Source organism: Protopterus annectens, chromosome 11.part0 (assembly GCF_019279795.1).
Source record: "Protopterus annectens isolate FY-2018-M chromosome 11.part0, PAN1.0, whole genome shotgun sequence".
In the NCBI taxonomy this organism is placed as follows: Eukaryota; Metazoa; Chordata; order Ceratodontiformes; family Protopteridae; genus Protopterus; species Protopterus annectens.
In genome coordinates, this window is record NC_056745.1 from 683,581,502 (window position 1) to 683,604,404 (window position 22,903).

Below are 22,903 nucleotides of genomic sequence, written 5' to 3' on the forward strand. Positions count from 1 at the left end.
ACTAATTCCATATGCAAAACTGCATATGAGGAAACTACAGTGGTATCTAAAAAGCCTATGGTGTCAACATTCTCAGGATCTAGAAGCAATGATTCCTATCGTACCTTGCCTATGGCTAGAATTCCTTTGGTGGGCAGAGGCCTGCCACCAAAACAAGGGGCTGCCATTCACTCTACCCCCTGCCACCCAAACCCTAACAACAGACGCATCAGACTATGCATGGGGGGCTCACTTGGCAGAGAAGTGCATTCAGGGCAAATGGAACCAAAGTCAAATGCACCTGCATATCAATCAAAAAGAAGTGGTAGCTGTACAGAATGCTCTGACAGCCTTCAAGGTCCACATTCTTCCAGGACAATTAATGGTAAAGACAGACAACACCACTGTTATGTGGTACATATAAACAAGCAGGGGGGGAACCCACTCATGCTCTCTCAACAGACTAGCCATGACTCTGTGGAGCACAGCCTTGAGCTACCAAGTGCACCTACAGGCTCAATTCCTGCCCGGAAACCTAAACACACTGGCAGACGATCTAAGCAGAAATCCCATGGACCCACACGAGTGGAAACTGGAACCAAAAACATTCAACATGTTGATAAACAAATGGGGGAGCCCACATATAGACCTGTTCGTCTCCCCCCAGAACTACCAGTTGGACAAATTCTGCACAAGGACGTCCCACAAACAAGCTTGGAAAGTGGATTCCTTGTCCTTCACCTGGAAAAATCTGTCAGTTTATGCTTTTCCTCCTCTGCCTCTCCTTACCAAGGTACTACTAAAGATCAAACAGGACAAACCAAGGATAGATATATATACACGTATGTTTGTTTGTGTCTTTTGGCTTTTCCCGGTTACGGGTCGCCACAGCGGAACTACGGTCCGCTAATGATTGGCAGTAGAGTTTTACGTGCTGGCTTGCTGGGCCTAACGCACAACCTTCAACGAAGGAACGCCCGTTGACGCATGTTGCCACACAGAAGACGCTCTGAGAATTGAACGGGCAACTTCTAACTGTGAGGCGACAACGCTACCGCAGCACCACCACCGCAGTATATATATACACATATATATATATATACATATATATATATATATATATATATATATATATATATATATATATACATATATATATATATATATATATATATATATATATATATATATATATATATATATATATTCACACACACATATACACACACACACACACACGTGTATATATATATATATATATATGGATATATTTAGATATGTATTTATAGGCACATATAGATGATATATATATATGTGTACATTTATTTATATATATATATATTTATATATATATATATATATATATATATATATATATATATATATATATATATATATATATATATATACACACACACACACACACACACACACACACATATATATATATATATATATATATATATAGCGTTTGATTGTAACCTCAGTAAGTTTATTAACAAGGTTTACAGAAAAGATTTGTTTACTAATTATTTACTTTGTAGAAGTTATTACCTCATTTTTATGAAGAAAAGTATTCTGAGGGGACAATCCATTAGGGCTTCTAGAATTATTACATCAGATTATGATTTTAGAGCAAGTGAAATTTATTACTTTTATGTTTGAACAGAGAGGTTATAATAAAGAACATTTACTTAAAGTAGCAGAAGTTATTGATGAGAGAGATGTGCAATTTGCGCTCTGATTATCAAAGCCTTTGATAAGTAAGAATGTGTGTCCTTATATTTATGACAGACTGTTCTTTTTTCTGAAACATCCACATTCTCTGTTATCAAAGGCTTTGATAATCAGACATATCTATGTCTGTTAATGGTGATAGTATTAAGCAAGTTATTAAAAGATCATATTTTGTAAGGGCGAGTTAAGCAAAGTTACTATAAAAATAGTAATTTTGCAAGTTTATGGTCAACTCTGAGTCTAAAATGTGCACTGTTTGGCTCATATTACTAATGGTAAAAGAAAGAAAACTAGTAATAGAATTCAAATCATTAAAACAAATCAGTGAACTCATCCCCGGAACTGTTCCATAAAATAAGCAATGTGTACATTTAGATATATATACAAGTCGTTTTTCAGGCAGACTTGTAGGCAGCTTGCTATGTTATCTGGCCACAACGATGAAGTCTTGGATAGTGCCTTGAACACTTATTCTTGGGAAATGTAATGGTGATGTGGATATGTGGTCTTGGAAAATTGGAGGGGGGTGATGACACATTTAATTCTGTGTCCTCTTGGTTAGAATATGTGATGTCATTTACTATTAGTTCTGAGCAGTATTTTTGAGGTTTCTAACAAAGGTAAAGAAGGCTTTGTGGATATACTTCAGATGGGTAGCTATTTTTACCCAGTATCTGGCCATTCTTGATTTGAACAGGTTTCTTAGTTCCCCAGTTAGTTTAGTAAGAGCATTTTTAGCATGTTGAGAGTAAAGTTTATTTTTGCATGCAATACGTTTTTTCCTTTTGTTAGTATTTTAATATTTGGATTCCAGCATAGAGGTTTATTCTCAATTTTTGTGTTATATTTACTTCAAAATGGGACGGATGTGTCCAGTCATCTATTTATATGTGCACAGAATTTGGCAGCAACAATTTTCATGTAAACTCTGGGGTCATCAGGTAAGTGGGGGATTTTGAATTTGGTAAGATCTGAATACCAGTGTACTGAAAGATGCTTTCTGTCTCAGTCGTATGGTGACTGTGACCAATTTGTAGTTTGATTTGACCAGGGAGGAAGTGACAGTTGGTAGAGAGCAAAGCCTTTCCATAATGGTAAGGACAAAGTCTAGGATTTTATTGCCCCTGGTTAGGTGAGAACTAACTTGTCCCGAGAGTTTGTATTGCTGAAGTCCAGAATTTTCATGACATACATGTTTTCTACTACTGGTTGCATTTGAAATGAATGAGGTTGCAATTTGTCTGTCACAACTAGATAAACTGCAACTCACTGATTATTTTAAGCCACAGAAAATCATTGCTAATTTCGTTTATATTAGTGTTTTGCTGTTGTTTGTTGCTTTTCTTCATGGCTGTGTAGTCATTGAGTTTACATGTATGTGAGTGAGGTGGAAAAGGTTTTCCACATGATGGTGCAGGAAGGCTTGCCCCTTTGCAGCAAATGTTCTTTCACCCTCTTCTGTCCAGATGAAGTTTCTATCATTTGTGTTTATCTGGTTGTACTTTATTCAAATGTTACTCCAAAAACGTAGTAGAACCCGTAGACAATCACCTCTCATTTGTGTCATGGCTGAAATGGGTTTCTTAAGCCATTTCATTGAACCTGGTAAGTAAATAAATGAAGTAATTATTAAATGAACCACTTCTCTGCTGCACTAGAGTTGTGAGTTTCAGAGCTTACATTAAAGGCTCAGGTGTAGATATTAGGTTTCAGCATGCAACCAGGCATCTCAACTCTTATCCTTTCTGAGAAGGGACCTGAGCGAACAATTTTAATTTGTCAGGTCTGTGTTTACGTTTAATGATGTGATATATGTAAAGAAATTTTAAGGGGGTAAGAGTAATGTTTGAGAGTCAGGTTCACCTGCATTTTTGATCTTTTTTTTATTGTGTTGGCACTCTGCATTTTCAATGCCAGCATTTCAGTACAGTAGATCTGTAACGTGTGAAAACTACAATAGTAGTATCATGCATAGTATCATTGTAATGTTCACAGGTCACTTATTTGACAGGATATTATATCAGCCTCATGTCATTGAAGTCATGCATGTACAGACAGTCTCATTCAAATGCATATATTTCAACACTTAACCTCAACATAACAAAACCTAATTACAGCTGCACACTGTCTTCAAAACCATCATACCCAGTCTCTCTGAAATAAATTGATTTGTACTAGCAAGAGCTTTGTGTAAACAGTATTAATGGATTTGTGCTATGTAAAATTGTACCATATTACATATTAATACACTGTAACATATACTCAAACTGTATACTTTTAATTAATGTAGATGAATTCCTAGGCAGTGGGTGAAGAGAGTTCATGTGTGAGGGGTTGTCATAATGCTTAAGATGTTTACCTCACAGACACAAGGTAAAGGGTTTGATTCTCATCTTTGAAAAGGAGATTGCTTAGGCTTAAAATGGCCTGCAAGGGCAGCTAGCCTAGTACTTTTCCTGTGAACCTGTGTGGAATACTGTACCTAAATCAGTCAGCTGACAATAATTAAAAGCAGATAGTCTAACATTCATTGTAAGCAGCACTATTATTATTATTATTATTATGTACTTTTGATTTCTGAACTCATATTTTTACCTAAATACTTGCATTCTGACTGATAACATGTACAGCAGGACAGTAACTGCAGAGTTAAGTGATAAAGACCTGCCTAAGCATGAGGTTATCAAATTAATTTTTTTCTTGTTTTAAGGTGTACTTTAGACAAGACAGCAAACTGGTAACTGAACACTTAGGACAATGATGTGCTTCAGTTCACATTGTAAGATCTGGAGGATGGAACACTGTGTGTGTGTGTGTGTGTGTGTGTGTGTGTGTGTGTGTGTGTGTGTGTGTGTGTGTGTATATGTATATATATATATATATATATAAAATGTGTGTGCGCATATGTGTATAAAATATATATATATATATATATATATATATATATGTGTGTGTATATATATATATATATATATATGTGTGTGTGTGTGTGTATATATATATATATATATATATATATATATATATATATATGTAGTATATGTGAATATTGCAGCCTGATAGTGTCATTACAGTCTAGACACAAATTTGCAAAATCAGTGACTAGTTGTAATATCTTCACATACATAAATTAGATGTACATGAAAGAGTACTAACTGAGCTTAAATAGACGCACACACAGGTACAACTACCCAGAGGAGTAAATAAGGCTCATTTGGCAACCTATCGACCCTGTTTATATTGATCAAGGCTTTTGAAACTTTTTTGTTACTATATTAACTGTTTATAGCAAGTTTTACATATAGCTGTGTGGGTCTGATAATACTACTTTTTACCAAGGATGGCACGGTTTGCCGTCTGCATTCGATTTTAAGCTCATTGCATACTGTTCTTCAGTATGTCCACTGCTTCTGTAAATGTAGCTCATAGGCAGAAGCTGATGGCAGGGCATTCCATAATCTTATTTGGGCCACATCATTTATGTGTAGATTGTGATATTCATAATATCCCGGAGGTGATATGCTTGGACAATACGTATTCTTGGTGAGTGTAAAGCTGTTACAGTTGTGCAGGGCCAGCTCTATTTGGATGGCTTTTATAGAGAAATCAAAAAGAATGGAAATCCTCAAATGAATCACCAGGATGAAGTGGAAACTATGCAAATATGAATGATTGTTAATTTATTGTGTTATTTAACAGAGAAAGCATTAAAATGGAAACTGATGTTGTTGTGTCTTTCGGCTTTTCCCGGTTAGGGGTCGCCACAGCAGAACTCCAGTCCGCTAATGATTGGCAGAAGATTTTTATGTGCCGAGTTGCCAGCCCTGACGCACAGCCTTCAACGAAGGTACGCCCATTCATGCATGTCTCCATACAGAAGACGCACTAGCTGAGAATCGAACCGGACAGCGTCTTACTTTGAGGCGACAATGCTACCGCAGCACCACCACCGCGGTATAAAATAGAAACTGATGTGAGGAGTAAAATACATTTTTAAAACAAAAAAATTCTGGAACATTGGGAATAAGGAGTTTTGAGTATGAACTTGTGTGTTTTGCTGTCCTTTAAAGATTTCTCGGATCTTCTTTCTTCTTCTTCTTTCGGCTTTTCCCGGTTAGGGGTCGCCACAGCGGCTCACCTGTCTGCTCATGATTGGCAGTAGAGTTTTATGGTGTCAAGTTGCCAGCCCGGCACCCAACCTTCCACAGAAGGCACACACATGCACGCACTCAAGCCTGGGGCCAATTTAGTACAGCATGTCTTTGGGATGTGGAAGTAAACCGGAGCTCCCGGAGGAAACCCACGCGACCACAGGGAGGACATGCAGACTGCCAAACAGAAGGCACCCCTGCCGAGGATTGAACTGGAGAGCCTCTTGCTGTGAGGCGACAACGCTAACCGCTGCACCACCGTTAAAGTTTTCTTTGATGATTTTGCTTAAATGCTGCAGTTTTTGAGTTTTACTGTGTTATCTCATGAGAGTTCTTCTGTTTTTCTTTTGCAGAACAGTCGAGTTTTCCAGTTTGATCAAAAAGATGAAGCAACAAGAAGAGTGAGTACAGAAGCAAGTTTTATACTTAAGAACAGTTTGGGCATCATGAAGTTGCTGCTTCTTTTTATGGCACTTATTCCCCCTTGGCATGAGGGTTTAAATCATTGTGCAATAATGACTTAATATATTAAAGCATAGGGCTAAAAACTGAATTTATTCCTTGTTGTAGACATTTTTTGGATAACAATTTACATTTTATTATTGTTATATAGTGGATTCTTTACTAAGTTGCTTTTAAAGTTTTTAAGTTACATACGTACATAAGATTTCTGAACAGGTACTTGCATAACCATTTAATCCATACCATAATTTTAATTTCATATCCTGTGTTGTATGTTTCCATACTGATCGTACCTGTGCTTAAATGTGTTGATCCTTCAGGTGCTCTTTAAATGTGTCAGGCAACTCCATATCAATTTACATGCTATTAAGTCATTGTTAATTGCATATACCTCCTTTGTGTCTGTTTTATTTTACGTAAAGCGTAAGTGAAGATTTTAACTGTATATTCTTTGCTTATCAAAAATAATTATTGTTAGGTAATTTATCTCACTTTGCATCCAAAGACATCCACTATGAAATATATATTTCAGTTGTGTGTAAAGGTGATATCTGTTTGTTATGTTAATAATAATAGATTTCCTATTAGATCTCAGTTGCAGTTACATCTGAAACTTCCCTGCAAAGGTTCTATCTTTCTGGCTAGCCTTTTACAGCTCAGTATCCTTCTGTGTGAGATATAAGTCTACCCTACACGTGTGCCAGGGTGCTGATATATGGGGTACACATGTCCTCTCCATTTTCAGAACTTTTTACCATGTTCATATATGCAGACATAGGTCAACATCACAGTTTTTTCAGACCTTTTGGGTTTTATTCTTATGTCTGCGATTAAAAAAAAAAAATGTGATTGTGGAAAACAAATGCCTTATTGTGATTACAACACAAATTTATTTTTCTGAGGACAGAACATTATATTAAACCCTGTCAAATCTGTCAGACTTTTGCTCCTAAAACACAAAAAAGTCACCTTAGGACCCACTGCCAATATCCTGAGATTAAGGTGCTGTTGCTTTTGTTGTATGCAGCTTTGTTGTCAACTTTTTCTTCAGCTTCAGTATTTGACCCTCCATCTAAAAGGAAGAAGAGGAAGCAGATGACTCCGACTTGGACCTTCACTTCCTCTTCTAGGCCTTGAACCATCCTTCATCATCTCCCAGTCCCTCTAGCACTGTACCTATGGAGGCTGTTATGACCAGGGATAAATGTGCATCCATTACTACCAACCATTGTTTTGTCTGCTCTGCTGTTGGCCGAATGAAGAGAAGATTCTTCAAAGCTAGAGTCATTATGTAGAAGGCGAAGGGGTGCTCACTAGGCTCTCGTTAGAGAAGAGCTTGAAGACTGTGATATGGAGATCTGACCCGTGGCAACAAATCCTTAGGTGGATGTGCCACATAAAATGCAACAGAATACAAAAAATTCCCCTACTTTTGCTCCTTGGTTCTTCTGAAAAAAAAATCCCTTAAACCTGTCAAGGTGACTAATTTCCTTTAGCTCAAGGAAGTCTGTTGAAGCTTTACAGCTAAGACAAATTACTACTACTTCTATCCCTACTAACTGGAAAAGTGACTTTTTTGTTTTTTAAAGAGAAGATCATGATGGAGGATTGGGTTATGCCTCTGAGATACTTTCTCCTTCTTATTATGCGTCATCTGTGGAAGATGCTCTTTCCTCTGATTCTCCCACTTTCCCATTGTGGAAATTTGTGTTGGTGATATAGTTTCTGAGATGAAATATTTTTTCAAGCAGGGAATGAGAGAAATATCTGGCACTCAAAAGAATATTTTGGTCTTCTCAATTTGGTTATTCCTAAATCTGTTGCTGTCCGCCAGTGCACGTAACCTTAGAAAATATTTCTCTAGCAGCTTCTTTTACCCTCAAATTGTCAGCCTTCAGCTCCTAAAAGGCTGACACATTTTACAGGATCCATGATTCAAACAGGTATCTTTATAAAACCTCTCTTGTTGACCCTGCTGTTATTTCTGTTGACTTGGAGATGGGAGCTAAATTTCATGTTCATCATATTAATCAGTGCTGTAGTAACCTTAGCTATATGGGTTATATCCTGCTAAGGATATAATAGCCAGGCAGCTCCCAAAACTTCAGGGTACATTCTATGTACCTAAGCTGTCAACAGCTCAAGTTGAGTTGACTAAAAGACAAGTTTGAGCACAATGCCCTTCAGAGCTGTAGTGCCGTTGAAGAGTGCTGTCATCTGAGGCTTTTCAGGATCAATGGTCGGCTTGTGCTTTTCTTTGCTGGGCATATAAATTCTCTCATGGAAAAACAAACCTTCCATTTTTTTTAATTTATAGATGTTTTATTATTTTTCTCTTCAGGAAAGTTGTTTTAAAACTAGGAGTGTTGTGTTTTAATGGACAGGCTTGATACTTTAATGTACTTTTAAACAGAACTTTAGTTTTTTTTTTTTTGTCGATTTTTTTAAAAGTAGTGTTAACTCTCTGAAAACATGTTTTCTATGGAAAATTGTGTTTAGTTTTCCTTGGTTGGGCTGATGCAGTGTTTGAAAGTACATTTTGCTTGTCATTTGCTGCTTGCCCTCTTCAGGAAAGAGGCACCATTTTTTGTTTCACCATGCAACAGACTACCATTCCCATGGCTGGTCCTTCTTCCAGTCACAAAAATAAAAAGTTAATCAAACAGCCTTTGCTTTCAAAGCAAGCTAGCAGTTTACCTTGGCCACAGGTGGGTTACTTTGCTGTGCCCATTTGTTGTACCTCAACTAATCTTTTTCCTTGGATCCCGCTGGTGTAGCACTTACAGCCACAATGGACAAGGGGTTAGCCACATCCTCTGTGGCTGTTGGAGTCCCCTCTGTGGGCAAGGGAGAGCGAACAGGGAAGGTTTCCCTGTTTTGCCAGAATGCTGTGCCCATCAGGGAAGCAGCTGCTGCCATTAGTAATGTGGTTGGCCCCAAATTTGTTAACACAGAATTAATTTACCAGTTCTGGCTCAGGATTTAATTCAGACCGTTGATGTTTCTTAGAAAGTAGTTTCTGGTAAAAGAAAGAGTAATTCCTCTTTTCCTGAAGATGTTCAGGATTCTGAATCTAAATAGGAAGATGCAGGGATGGATTCAGAATTTTTCCCTTCGGATTTCTGATTCAGACTCTGAGGAGAGCTCAATTCTGCCTGTGGGGGTTTCTTTTTCTCTGAGAATATTGCTGATTTGCGCGAGTGTTTTCAGTGGAAGGACACTGAGGTTTTTTGGTCCCTCATAAAATACTTTGAATTGTCATAGAAGGATTTTCTAGAACCTGCATCTATTCCCCCTGTTCTGCCAGCTTTAGAGGGTGTGTGTGTGTGTGTGTGTGTGTGTGTGTGTGTGTGTGTGTGTGTGTGTGTGTGTGTGTTACTGACTGCAGTTGTCCTGTTAATCAGCCAGCTGCCCCTAAAAAATCAGATAGGATGTATAAAATTCCTTAGTCTTTTAATTTATTGTAAACTGTTCCCAAACCTGACCTAGCAGCTATAACCTTAGTTGATCCCACTGCTGCTAAACACTTAATTCCAATCCTGGTCTTTCTAAGGATGTGAAAGTTTATGATAGGTATTGGAAAAAAAGTGTATACTTCTACAACTTTAGTTTTTAGAATTTTGAATTGTCAGATTCGCGTGTTAAAGTCTGTGCTGACAAATTGTGAAGGTACAAGGTTTATCTGCAGTTTCTGTTTCTGAGAAAAAAAATCTGCTTTAAGTAACTTTTTTGCACACACTATTCATTGTTTGCATTGTATGTATAACTCTGATTCTTCTTCCAGGGCTTTGTTTTAAGCATAGTCACATGGCTGTATTCTCATTGTATTAAAAATGAGATTTAAAATTTTCCCTTAGGTATAGATTTGGTGTTTGACCCCTCTGCTGCAGAGGTGATCAAAACATGTGATGAAAGAGAATACCTGATTCAGAGAATCTCCAAGTTTTTCATCATTCCTTTTCCAAATTGCCTAAGGGATTTTCTTTCTCTTCTTTGATTTTTGGCAGAAAACAGAATAAACAGTCTCAGCAGAATTCAGGTAAACAGATGTTTAAGGAGGACTAGCAAGGGAGTTACAAAAATAAGTATCTAACCTTCCAAAACCAAGGACAGTTCAATATATCTAAATGACTATTCAAGAGACATTGTGGCCCACTCCCACCCTGGTTCCCTTTTTCTTCCAGAAAATCGTAAACCTCCATGTTTTTCTTTGGCAACAGATTTCTTCAGACAAATGTGTACTAAATATTTTTCTTCAAGGTTACAGATGGAAATGGGAGAAAATGTTTTCCTTCAAGTGGGGGGGTGGGGGGGTGGGTGTCATTTCTTTTCCTTTAAATCAGAATTTTTGGTTCCTATGCCAAAGAAAGAAAATGCTTGTACACCAGTTATGGAGCTTTTTTTTTCTAAACCTGTTTGTGGTCATGACCAAACTCAAAATTATGTAATTTCACAATAACTTTTTTCCTCTTTCAGGTTCCCTGGTAAAACTAGACTTATAAGATGGTTATCATCACATCCCTATTTGTCCAGACTTCAGACATTTCTTAAGGTTTTGCATGTCCGGATCACTTTATCATTTCTCTGCTTTAACCTTTGGACTATCCACCACAAACAAACACCAAAAACCAATAAAAAGAAGAAACCAAGTGCTGTCGGCAATGGAGTCGAGCTTTGATGTCCACCAAAGGAAACCAAATGAAAATCAGTCATTAAGCACATATAATGAACAGATTATCCTTTTAATGACTCATACAGGATTTTGTCCTTGCCCGCCAAGACTACCGAAAATTCATCAGATGCCATTAATAAAATATGAAGACATTTTTTTAAATCCTGTCCTGAGCATCCACAGCTCCTCTGTGCTGGTCCTGCAGTTTAGGCTGCTTGTTTTCACCTCTCGTAATCCATTCCCGGGTGCTCCCTCCCTGCTTTAAATGCAAAAGGAATACCTCCTGCCGTCACCTGAAGACACCCTGAATTGGCCAGCTTGCGTGGTACTTAGAAAAATACTACTGTGAAGACCCCCCCCCCAATAAGATTGTGTAAATTAATCCATTCCGGGAGCTCCCTCCCTGCTTTAAACACAAAAGGAATACCTCTGGCCATCATATGAAGACACCCTGAATTGGCCAGCTTGCCTGGTACTTAGAAAAATACTACTGAGAAGACCCCCCCCCAACAAGATTGTGTAAATGTATGTTACTTAACACTAATTAAATGTATACTTGATGTACTATCTGTAGAGTTAATCTGCCCTCCCATGTGTGCGTTCTAGCAGCCTACCGCAGACCATTTGCCCTCTCCCCCACCTGTTATCACGACCCTAGAATATATTTAAACCTAAGACTGGTCCAACTATCCCTGCTGTTTGCTATCTCCTTCTACCATTAGGTGGCAGCATCTACCAATGTAAATCCTAGATATTCTTTATAATCCCAACAAGTTTTATTTTTTCACAAGCAGTTGGTTATGAGTTAATATCCTTAGACTGTAAATATCTTCTCCCCCCTGCTAAACCACCATCTGTAAAGACAGCCTTCTTTTTCTGGCTGGAAATATTTAGCACATACCTTCCAACTACAGCCTTTAAACTGCTCTTTGCTGATGCATTTTCTGCCATACTCACCTCTAGTGTTCTTTCCCGCTCTGTTCGCCCTACGGGCTCACTCCGCTCCCCTACCCTACCCCCATTTCCCACCCGCCCACAACACTCCTATCCTTATTCCTATCTTACACCACCCTCTCAGCCTAATTACTCAATACCAGCACCCCCCTCATTACTCCTCCCACCTATAGCCATCCTTCTTAAACTGTGTAATCTGTACTCCACCCAATATTTATAGTCCCGTCCTCTTTCCTTAAATCTCTAGAATACCTCCATCACTGTTTAAACCCTTTCTTCTTCATAGCCTTCTCTATTTTCCTAAACACGCATACCACTCTCTCTCTGCTCCAACATGCTCTCCTCAAGTTATCACACCCTCCAGTCCCCCAGCCTCCTTTTTCTGTTCCTACTTCCCTTATACTATGCTATCTTATATTCCACCTATGCTTGTCCAATACCACCTACAAAGACAACTATGATACAAACCCACCTTCCTCCTCACTCTTACTCCCATTTCCACTCTATCTCCTCTTCTCTCATTCAGCCCAACCCTCTGCACCTATTCCACCCTAAACTCTTCTCCTCTAAAGTCAAGATACTGTCACCTGCTACAATCTACCAAAATTCATGCCTGGCAGACCAATATGGCTAAAGGATATCTCCTTCAACAACCTAGTCTAAGCTGGTGATATCCATCCTAACCCTGGTCCTACATCCTTTATTAACAACACTCATCCCTTACCCTCTTCCTCCTATCTCAACACCCTAAAGATTTTTACAATTAATGCACAACGTCTAAACAACAAGGTACACCAGTTTCAAGCTTGATTAAGCCATAACCAACCAGATATCTTAGCCATCTCGGAAACCTGGCTCAATCCCTTTATCTCCAACTCTGAGATTCTGCCCCCAGGATTTCATTGTCTCAGAAATGACTGTCTAAATCAAAAAGCTGGAGGCACTGCCCTAGTCTACTCCAACCTTCTTACCTTAATTCCCATCCAAATTCCAATTCCTCAATTCCAGAACACTGAACTAACTGCTGGAATTCTAAAACTAAATAAACATAAAAATAGCTGCATCCTTGCCCTATATATCTCACCTGGTAACAATATCTCTACACTCAAAAATATTCTCCTGTGGGCCTCTACTGAAATTAACTATGAAACTTATATCCTTGGTGATGTGAATATTGACTGGAATAAAATCAATTGCCTCTCTCCCTCCCTATCCATTAACCTCTATAACTTAACTCATATAATCCTCTCCATCACTCGACCTAACAAAATAAACCCTCCCGAATCCACTATAGATTCGATCCTTGTCTTAGATCCAAATAAAATAAATTCTGGCACAATTCCTGATACCTTTAGCGACCACCTCCCAGCCTTCATGCATCGCTCAACTAGTTCCTCCCCACACCAGCATCAGTACATTCAAACTCGTAACCTCAGTAGCTTCAACCCAACTACTTTCTCAAATACTTTCAAACAAATGAACTGGCAAATTCTAAACATCCTTCCTCTTGACAAGGCTATAGAATACTTCAACTCTGTCTTCCTTGATACTTTAAACTCACTAGTCCAACTAAGAAACAAAAGGATAAAAACTAAAACTGCTGCTTGGCTATCCAAAGAGACAAAACAGATTATGCACCACAGAGACAAACTATGGAAGCTTTACCAAAACAATAAAAACTGGGCAATACCTTGCTTCAATATAAACAGCTCCACAACCATGCAAAACAACTAATCACCAAAGTCAAAAAGTCCTACTATATCAAACTTCAGTCCAATAACAATAAAAAAACCCCAAAAATTATGGAACTCAGTAAACTCACTCCTCAATCCAGGCTCCAAGAATAATCCCTCTCCTGACCAAATAAATCTGATCTCGAACTAGGCTCTGAATGTAACTCATTTTTCATAGACACTATTACTAACCTCACCAAGACATTTCCCAATAGTAACCCAACTGCTCTACACTCTCCCCCTTCTAACTCACTGCATCTGTTTGAACTCAAACCCATCTCCACTAACTTTATAAAAAAACTTTTGTCCAAACTTAAACCTTGCTCTAACGTTTCCGACAATATTCCCTCTTCCTTCCTAAAATATGCTGCTGATGGCATTGCACTCCCAATCAGCATCATTATCAATCGATCCATAAAAGAATCATATGTCCCCAAACTCTGGCTCTCAGCTTATATTCTTCCTCTTCATAAAGGAGGCAAAAATGCCAGCATCTCAAACTTTCGCCCCATTGCTTTGCTCTCACCAATCTCCAAAATCCTAGAAAAATGCATCCACCTCCAACTTATGCCTTTCCTGACCGAAAACTGTCTTCTCACTCCTACCCAGCATGGCTTCCGCCCAGGCCATAGCACAATAACTGCTCTACACTCTTTCCTAGAAACCGTCAATCAAGCCCGAGATACAGGCCACTTAGTTTCTACTGTTTTACTCGATCTGTCTAAAGCCTTTGATACTGTTTCCCACAAGCATCTTCTCTGTCATCTCTCAAACCTTAATCTCTCACATAATGCTTTATTTATATGCTTTCAGGGGCATATGAGGAAGCGTATTGCAAGCACATTTTAGAAGCAAGTCAAATTGTTATCAATAACCAAAATATTAATATCTATGGGAAACCAGGGTGTAATACCAGCAGGGTTGTGTATTATGCGCTCTATTCGGCTTGTCCATGTTTTTATGTGGGCAAGACGGAACGGAAGTTAAAAAGCCGGATAGGTGAACATTTGTCAGATATCCGAGCTGGAAAGATTACAAAGGCACTTGCAAGGCATATTAATGCCTGTAATGACCATGTTTTTAAATTTGTTGTCCTCGAGATTTTAGAAGTGCCCGATAGAGGGGAGCATGGCCACTTTTGCTTGAGAAAGCGGAGCTTTCCTAGCAGCTGCGGTTAGCAGCACATTGTTGGCCAGGATTAGATGAAGCTATTTCGGTGTCATGTTTATTAAAATTAAAAGCTATTTCTAGGTGACCAATAGGTGTTAGTATGTTTATATCATGTAAAGGTTTTAAAGTGTTAAATGTTTCTTTGTTTTATTTTTATTTTAACATAATCGTGGTACACTGATTATGGAATGAGATATTTATTGGGGGTGTGTTTACTTTATAGGTTCATAGGTAGGTACTAGGCTATCAGCCCAAGGGCCTACGTAAGCCTAGCCAACAAGGTTCCCTGGCTTACGCCACCCAAGAAAGTTATTTTCCTGTGCCACTGTCGAGCAAAGACACATAAGTGATCCCTGGGGTGTATTTCCTATTTCCCATCCACTCAACAAAATTTTTCTTGAGTGCTAATGAAGAACTTTGCTTGACATAGATGGGTCGCCTGTACCAGAGTATGGGAAGTCTCTGGGACAGGAATCTATCCCTCCAGCATGTCCTGTTTATTGTGGTGACAAGGTTTAGGTCCCTAGAGTGTGTAGCTCTGATGGATTGGGATTTCTTTAGGTGTAGCATGTCCAACAGCTCTGGGTTTGACATAGCTTTATATGTTAGGCAGAGATCACATCGGAGTAGGCGATATGCTACGGAGTAAAGCTGGAGTTTTTTGAGGCGGTCAGTGTAGGGCATTTGTTTGAGGCCAGTAATCCTCTTTGAGATACTTCTGTGGCCTTTCCAGCTGCTGCTGATGTCTTGTGAGGTACATTCCAAAAGGGGCGTTGTACTCTATAATGGCTCTAATGAGTGTCGAGTATTGGGGAACAATGACCTCTTTTTTTCTGGATGAGATGTGCCACATAGAAGGACTTCCTGACTACTGCTGCGATGTGACTATCAAAGGAGAGACTACTGTCCAACTGGGTTCCAAGGTCTCTTATCACACATTCGGTGTTAAATAGATTGCTGCCTATGTAGTAGTTCATGGGTACAGAGTTTTTACCAAAGGGGATGACACTGCACTTTTTGGTATTGAGCTTGAGGCCATGGCTCTGACACCAGGCATCTGTCTCAGCTAGGCCCTTCTGTAGGATGTCCACATCATTTGGGGACTTGACTATGGCTCCTAGTTTGCAGTCATTTGCGAACTTTGTTAGCCAGAGGCCTTCTATGTTAGCCTATACTTCAGAGAAGTAAATACCAAACAGGAGAGGTCCCAGGATGGAACCCTGTGGTACTCCACTTGTCACTGCTTTGAGGTCAGATTTGGAGTCTGCAACTTTTACAGTGTGGGTGCTGTCAGTGAGCCAGTTGGCAACCCATCTTGTGACATAGGGATTTATACCTAGTTTAATGAGTTTAGGTATAATTCCAGAATGGGGGATGGTGTTGAAAGCCTTGACGAGGTCAAGATAGGCTGTGTGAACCACCTTACCCTCATCTACAGCTTTGGTGACTGCCTCAAAGAAGTTGATCAGGTTCAGGAGGCATGATCTGCATTTCACAAACCTGAACTGGGTGGGATCCAGAGTTTGGAGGTTACCAATGTCTTTGTTTATGAGTTCCATGATGATACATTCCATGGCCTTGCAGACCAGGCTCGTCAGGCTAATAGGTCGATAGTTTCCGGGATCAGTGGTGGCTCCCCCTTTGTGGAGTGGGATAACTGTTGCTGTGCACCCTTCAGTGGGCACAAAGCCTGATGCGAGGCTATTATTGAACATGGTACTTAAGTGGGGAGCCAGTTCATTCTGAAGTTTGTGTAAAATGCAGCCTGGGATGTTGTCCGGTCCCATGGATGCTGTGTTTTTGGCTTCAGAGAGTGCAGCTTTTACCTGCGTAGTCGTCATTACAGGGACTCTACATTCTTCCTGTATAGATATAGGCCCTGTAGGGGGGTGGAGATGGGGGTAAAGTTAGCATTGAACTTATCTGCCAGGATGTTGGCAATATCAGTTGGTTCTGTAATTTCATGTCGTTGTGCTGTAACTCAGAGTAGATCTGGGTGTTGCCATTGAGATTCTTGACATAGCTATAGAATGCTTTGTGGTTGTCCTTAGAATTAGTGGCAATTTTGTTTTCGTAGCTAGCTTTGGAGGATCTTATAAGGGATCTCAGCTTCTTACTGAGGCTGATCAGGGAGTTCCTCCACTCATGGGATTTTACTCTCTTTTGCAACAGTTTCTTCCTTCTGTTGTACAGTTTGTTTATGGCAGGAGACCACCAGATTGGCTTCCTTTTTTTGGAGGATAGCGTCTTGGTTCTGTTTGGGATAGCACGATCCATGCACTCGTGTAAGTGCTTATAGAGTGCATTTGTGTAGGATTCAGCAGTTGTAACTGTATTGTCCATATGCATGGGTGTCATAAAGTTCAACACTTCTGTCATAAGAAGCATGAAGTTGGCTTTGGAGAACTTTTTTACCGTGGTTTCTTTAATGGGGGGTGGGGGTGGGGGTGGGATGTGGATATCAAGGGTGATTAGCTTATGGTCGGATCGGACCAATGAGGAGTTGACTTCAGATGTGGAACACCAGTCACTCATGTTGGTAATGACTAGGTCTAGGATATTGTTGCCCCTGGTAGGGGTGTGGATAAGTTGATCCAGGGCATTGGAGTGTATGAATTCCAGAATGCATTGCGCTAAGGAGTTGGTACACGAGTAGTTTCCCCAGTTAATGGTGGGGTAGTTGAAGTCGCCCATTATTAGGGTGTTTGGTTGAACCCTAATATTTTCCAGTACATCAAGAAAAGAGGAGTGGGAATCCTTGGGCATGGTGGGGGATCTGTAGCAAGCTACAATTTGGATTGCAGTTTTGCCCAGAGTTAGTTGCGCTTGGATAACCTCGGATGCATTATGCTGAGCAACTAGCCTGGAGGTGTGGATATCCTTAATGAATATGGACACACCTCCGCCTTTGGTGTTTCGGTCCAGTTGACATGGCTGAAAAGTGTGGTATGAGTTATAGCCTTGTAGTGCAGGGGTGCTTTCTGGAGCCTTGAACCAGGTCTCGGTCACTGCACAGATATTGATGTTCTCCATTTTAAGGAGTGCCTTGAGTGAGTGCATTTTGAGATTTAGACTTCTAGCATTGAGTAGCATTACCCTCAGTTTTTGCTTGCCTGTTCCTTTTACGGTGGTGAATTTGTTATTTGAACCTTGCCTAAAAAAAGGGCACTATAGGGGCAGAAGGAGCCTTAGCCAGTATCCGGAATCCCAGGGGCGACAGTTGCAGGCCATCTGTGGCAAAGCATCGAGGTCTGTCGACCATGTCATCCCAAGCAGACAGATACTGGATACCATTAGAATGACACCAGAAGCTTAGCCAACTGTTGAAGTCAATCATTTTGTCCTTCTACTGTGATGTCATTCTGGGCGATGGCAGAATGCTACTCAGGGCTAGGGTCTTACCTGCTTGGGCTACAAGATCGGAGAGCTCTTCATGTCTCTTTTCATGTAGTCCAGGGAGGTACGTCTCAGGTCATTCACACTAACATGGACAATGACAGAGTCATATTTGTACTTGTTGTGGAGTGACCTGAGTGCGTGGGTTATGTGGCGGATCTTGGCACCCGACAGGCAGCTGACAGTAACCTTCCCCTTGTTTAGCCTGGTGAGTGGGACATCAGTGTGCCTGACTATAGAGTCACCTATGACTAGTGTGTTGGGTACGTTGTTTTGCCTTATTGGCTGTGGTTGAGTGGCACACTGAGTCTGTGGGCTATGTGTCATTTGGGTTGTGTTGGGGGATGGAGGCTGCTTGCGTTTCTGCTTTTCTTAGTCTCTGTTGCTTAGACAGATTATTATTGAGAGCCTCTGCGAATGTTTTTGTGTTACTGTGTGTGGATTTTGGTGGTGTAGATTTAGCGAGACTATGTGATGAGTGTGGTGTGGTGCAAATGTTTACCTTCTCCTCATGACTGTCAAGTTCAGTCTTGGTTGGAGAGAGCTTTACCTCCAGTTTGGCTAGATAAGTGCATCTCTCACAGGTTGTAGTGCTGGGTGGTAGGAGGAGAGGGTTATCTGTGTACATGAGGCAATTTCCACAATGCCTCAAGATGCCCAGATTCATCAGATAGACAGGAGAGAACACTGGGAGCTGACCCTTGGGCATGCCTGAATAAAAAACTGTTTTCCTCTAGATACGTGAGGAAAGTGAGTACAAGAGTTGTTTTTTCTCTAAGCAAGTGAGAAAAGTAAGTACAAAAACTGTTTTTCTCTAGGTAATGAGGAAGGTTGGAAGGTGTGCTTGTTTTGTAGAAAATTATTGGATAGCTATGTATTTAAATGTCTTCGTATTTTATTAATGGTATCGGATGAAGTTCCGGTAGTCTTGGCGGTAGGAAATCCTGTATGATTCATTAAAAGGATAATATGTTCATTATATGTGCTTACTGGCTGATTTTCATTTGGTTTCCTTTGGTGGACATCAAAGTTTGACTTCGTTGTAGACTGCACTTGGTTTCTTCTGACTATCCACCACAGCAAGAGTTGTTTATCTCCAGTTATAGCTTATCACAGGCTACAGGGTATCTACATTTTTCTATATTTGGACAACTATCATATCTTTGCAGAGCCATTTTCAAGGTGTTAGGGCTCTCTCTTTTGGGTGAAGGATCTCTTACAGAACCTGAGATTCAAAGAGAACAGTCAAAAGTCTTTCTTGACTCCCTCACACATTATTATGTTTTTGGGATATCAACTAGATACTTCAGTTCAAAGTGCTTTTACTTCACTGGAAAAAAATAGATCCTTATTTAGATCTTTTTGCAAGGTTTTCAACTCAGACTGTGGTCACTGTGAGGGAATACCTTGGTATTTTGGGTCTCATGGCATCTGATTCTCGTGATACCCCTGGTAAAATTCCACATGAGAAAGATACAGTGGTATCTGAAATCTCTTTGGTTCCAGCATCAATATGCTTTATCCTTTCAAATCCAATTGCTGGAGTTTATCAGAAGAGCAGTCTTTTGGTGAAGACAACAGATATTCTTAAATCCAGGTGTCCCCTTCTCCAAAGCAGATAGTCACCACAGATGCTTCAGACTTTGCTTGAGTAGCAGTTTCAAGAGGGCTAAAAGTGCAAGGGTGTGGGACACCAAAGACAAATGCAAGCCCTGATCAAGAAACTTCTCTGAAACATCTTTGGGCCCCAGGACCTCTTCATTGTGTGGTTCATCAACAGGCAAGGGGAACCAGGTTACACCCCTTTGAAGAATAGCCATGTTATCATGAGATATAGCTTCACAATGCAGTCTCATTCTACGGGAATCCAGCATTCCATCAGAGCAAAATTTTGTGACACACAAACTGAGCAGGACTAGGTCAGACCCACATGAATGTAAACTAGATCAGGGGTCTTCCAACACTTTATCCATTTGTGGGGAGTTCTTCAATGAGGCCTCCTTCTTGAACAGTCAACTGGCAAGATTCTCTTCCTAGACTCCATGCAAGAAGGCCTGGAAGATCAATGCATTTTCTTTTCTTTAGACAGGAATGTTCCTGTATTCTTTCCCACCAATATCAAGGGTACTTCTGAAGATTCAGAAGGAATCCCCCAATATTGTTGTGACTCCCTTTTGGCTTAGGCAACTGTGATTTTCCCTGCTTTTATAAATGTCCAGGGGCAATTACCACAAGCTTCCTCACAGCATAGACTGGATCTACTCGCACAAGAACAGGGGTATTTGATGCACTCTAAAATCAATCATTTTTAATTGACTGCCTGGATGATAAGGTTTTAATTCCTTTTGGGTACCTGTTTAATGATTACATGCAGCAGGTACTAATGGAGGAAAGGAAGCCTGCTACTACAAAATCATATATTAGCATATTAAAAGGTTTTCTAGCTGGTGCCAACAATGCAACCAGCACCCAGTCAAGGTTAGTTTTTCTCTGTTTTTACACTATTTGTGTGAATTACTATCTTATGGCCTTTCTTATTCCTGTAGCAAGGTTCATTTATCTGACATTTCTGTATGTCTACCCCTAGATCCTCCTCTTTCAAGTCTCATGTCTAAATGTTCTTGAAAGGGGTTTTGTATAAGAGGCCACCAAGTAAACAGGTGGCTCCCTCCTTGGGATCTTTAAATTTGTATTAGTGAAGCTAACAGACATTCCATTTCAGCCAGCTAACCTGGCTGACTTGAAGTTCTTAACATGGAAAACAGTTTTCCTGGTTGCTCTGACCTCCTCAAGAATGGTATTTGAGCTGCAAGCTCTTATGATAAGTCAACTGTACCTCATTTTTCATAAGGACAGGCTTTCTTTGGGAACGAATTCTTCTTTAATGCCTGTAGGGATATCCAGTTTTACTTTAAGCCAAACTATTGATCTCCCTGCTTTCTTTTCTGAATCTAAAAATGAGACAGAGAGGATACTCCATGCATTAAATGTCAGTAGACAACCGAATGCCATCTTGACAGAGCTATATCTCTCAGATCTTCGGATTAGTTGTTTTTCTTGTGAAGGTAAGAAGGGGCAACCTGTGTCAAAACAGACTATTGGCAAATAGTGTCCAAGGCTGTTTCCTTTTGCTGTAGTCACCAAAACAAATCTATTCCAGGCAGTGTCAAGTGCCTCTCTACCAGGGCCTTCGCTTCATCTATGCCTTTTTGGAAAGGGTTGGATTCTAGAAATACTCTAGCAGCTGCTACGTTGTCCTCTGTATATACTTTACAAAGCATTGTAAGCCTGATTCCTTCTCTAGGCTTTGCTTGTACCATTTTCCAGGGGTCATGGGCTCTTTTCCTTCCACCTTCCAAATGTAGGTTGCTTTGGTAATCTACCCATATAGCTAAGGTTGCTGAAGCAGTGGTAACTATGATGAACGTATTACAGTTGTATAAGTTGACCTTACTGTAATGGTGGATGTTCAAATGATTACTGCTGCAGTAGCTTTTCTGTCCCTTCACCCCCCTTATCTTTAGGTGTGCTTTTTAGCAAGGATGTGTGGACATTTATGTTTTGTTGTTCCTAACATAGCCTTTCAGGGCTCAGCACCTCCATCCTCCTGCTGGCAGGAAAGCTGTTAAGAACTTCGCATCCATACTTGTCTTTTAGTTAGCTCAGCTCAAAATGCTTGAAAGTTTGGGCAAGTAGAAGGTGCCCTGAAGCTGTGGAAGCTGGCTGACCATTATATCCTTGGCAGGATATATCCCATATAGCTAATGCTACTATAGCAGTGGTCATTTGAACATCTGAATTCTACTTGCACAACTGTACTTTCTTGATTCTAATTCTCTTCCAAATAATTAGAGCAGAGGCCTAGATAAGTTGTTAAAAATATGTTTCTACAACCTTATCTTTTAGGGCTATAAGTTGTCAAACACATATGATTAAATTCCTTTTAGGTATGTGAGGCAGGTTCTATGTCATTTGGTCGAAAATTAATTTGACTGAAAAAGAAATCCGTGAGTAGAATTGACTGCAAACTCATTTGACTGAGACGCAAGTAATAGAAAACATTTTGTCAGTAAAGAGAGTGTAACAGTTTATTTGTTTTTTTGCAGGGAGCAACTCCCCTTGCATGTATATACTAACTCCATGGTCGCACAACCATTGAGGAAAGAGAAAACACCGCACACTGTGAATCTTTGCAGATTTGGGGGTATGACATGACACTGGCCATTGTCTTTCCATACATACTCTTCTAGACCCACTTCTGTAATGACAGCTTTGATCAGAAATGACACCTTCACATACTATCTGTAGAATTCCACGTTTCTTTCAATTGTTATAAAGTCAAATGAGTTTTCAGTCGTGTTCAAACATTTGTGATACGTCAAATGAACTTTCAGTCAAATGACACAGACCCATCAGACATTATGGGTCAGACGTTTCCTGAGATTCCTAGCCAAGACATTATCTTGCTTCATTTTGCCTCTCTAGTTGCTAAACAGTCCATAAAATGCAGATATGTTGCCAGTGAGGCAGTGTGTAGAGCAGCTGCTGCTGGGTGTGTTATCTAAAAGCATGCATGTCTAAAACTCCAACCCTTACCAGATGATGTAAAGGCTCAGTTGTTAAATGCTCCTCTGGAAAAAGGTTTGCCT

At 40.0% G+C, this 22,903-nt stretch overlaps 1 protein-coding gene across 2 annotated transcripts in view; it reads left to right on the forward strand.

Annotated features, from left to right (window-relative positions):
* RIC8B (RIC8 guanine nucleotide exchange factor B) overlaps positions 1 to 22,903 on the forward strand; it is a 1,378,718-nt gene that overhangs the window by 118,534 nt on the left and 1,237,281 nt on the right. For both annotated transcript variants that reach the window (XM_044088144.1, XM_044088145.1), the window contains exon 2: positions 6,221 to 6,268. In XM_044088144.1, the coding sequence (XP_043944079.1) occupies positions 6,221 to 6,268 (48 nt within the window). The remainder of the gene's footprint in view (positions 1 to 6,220; positions 6,269 to 22,903) is intronic.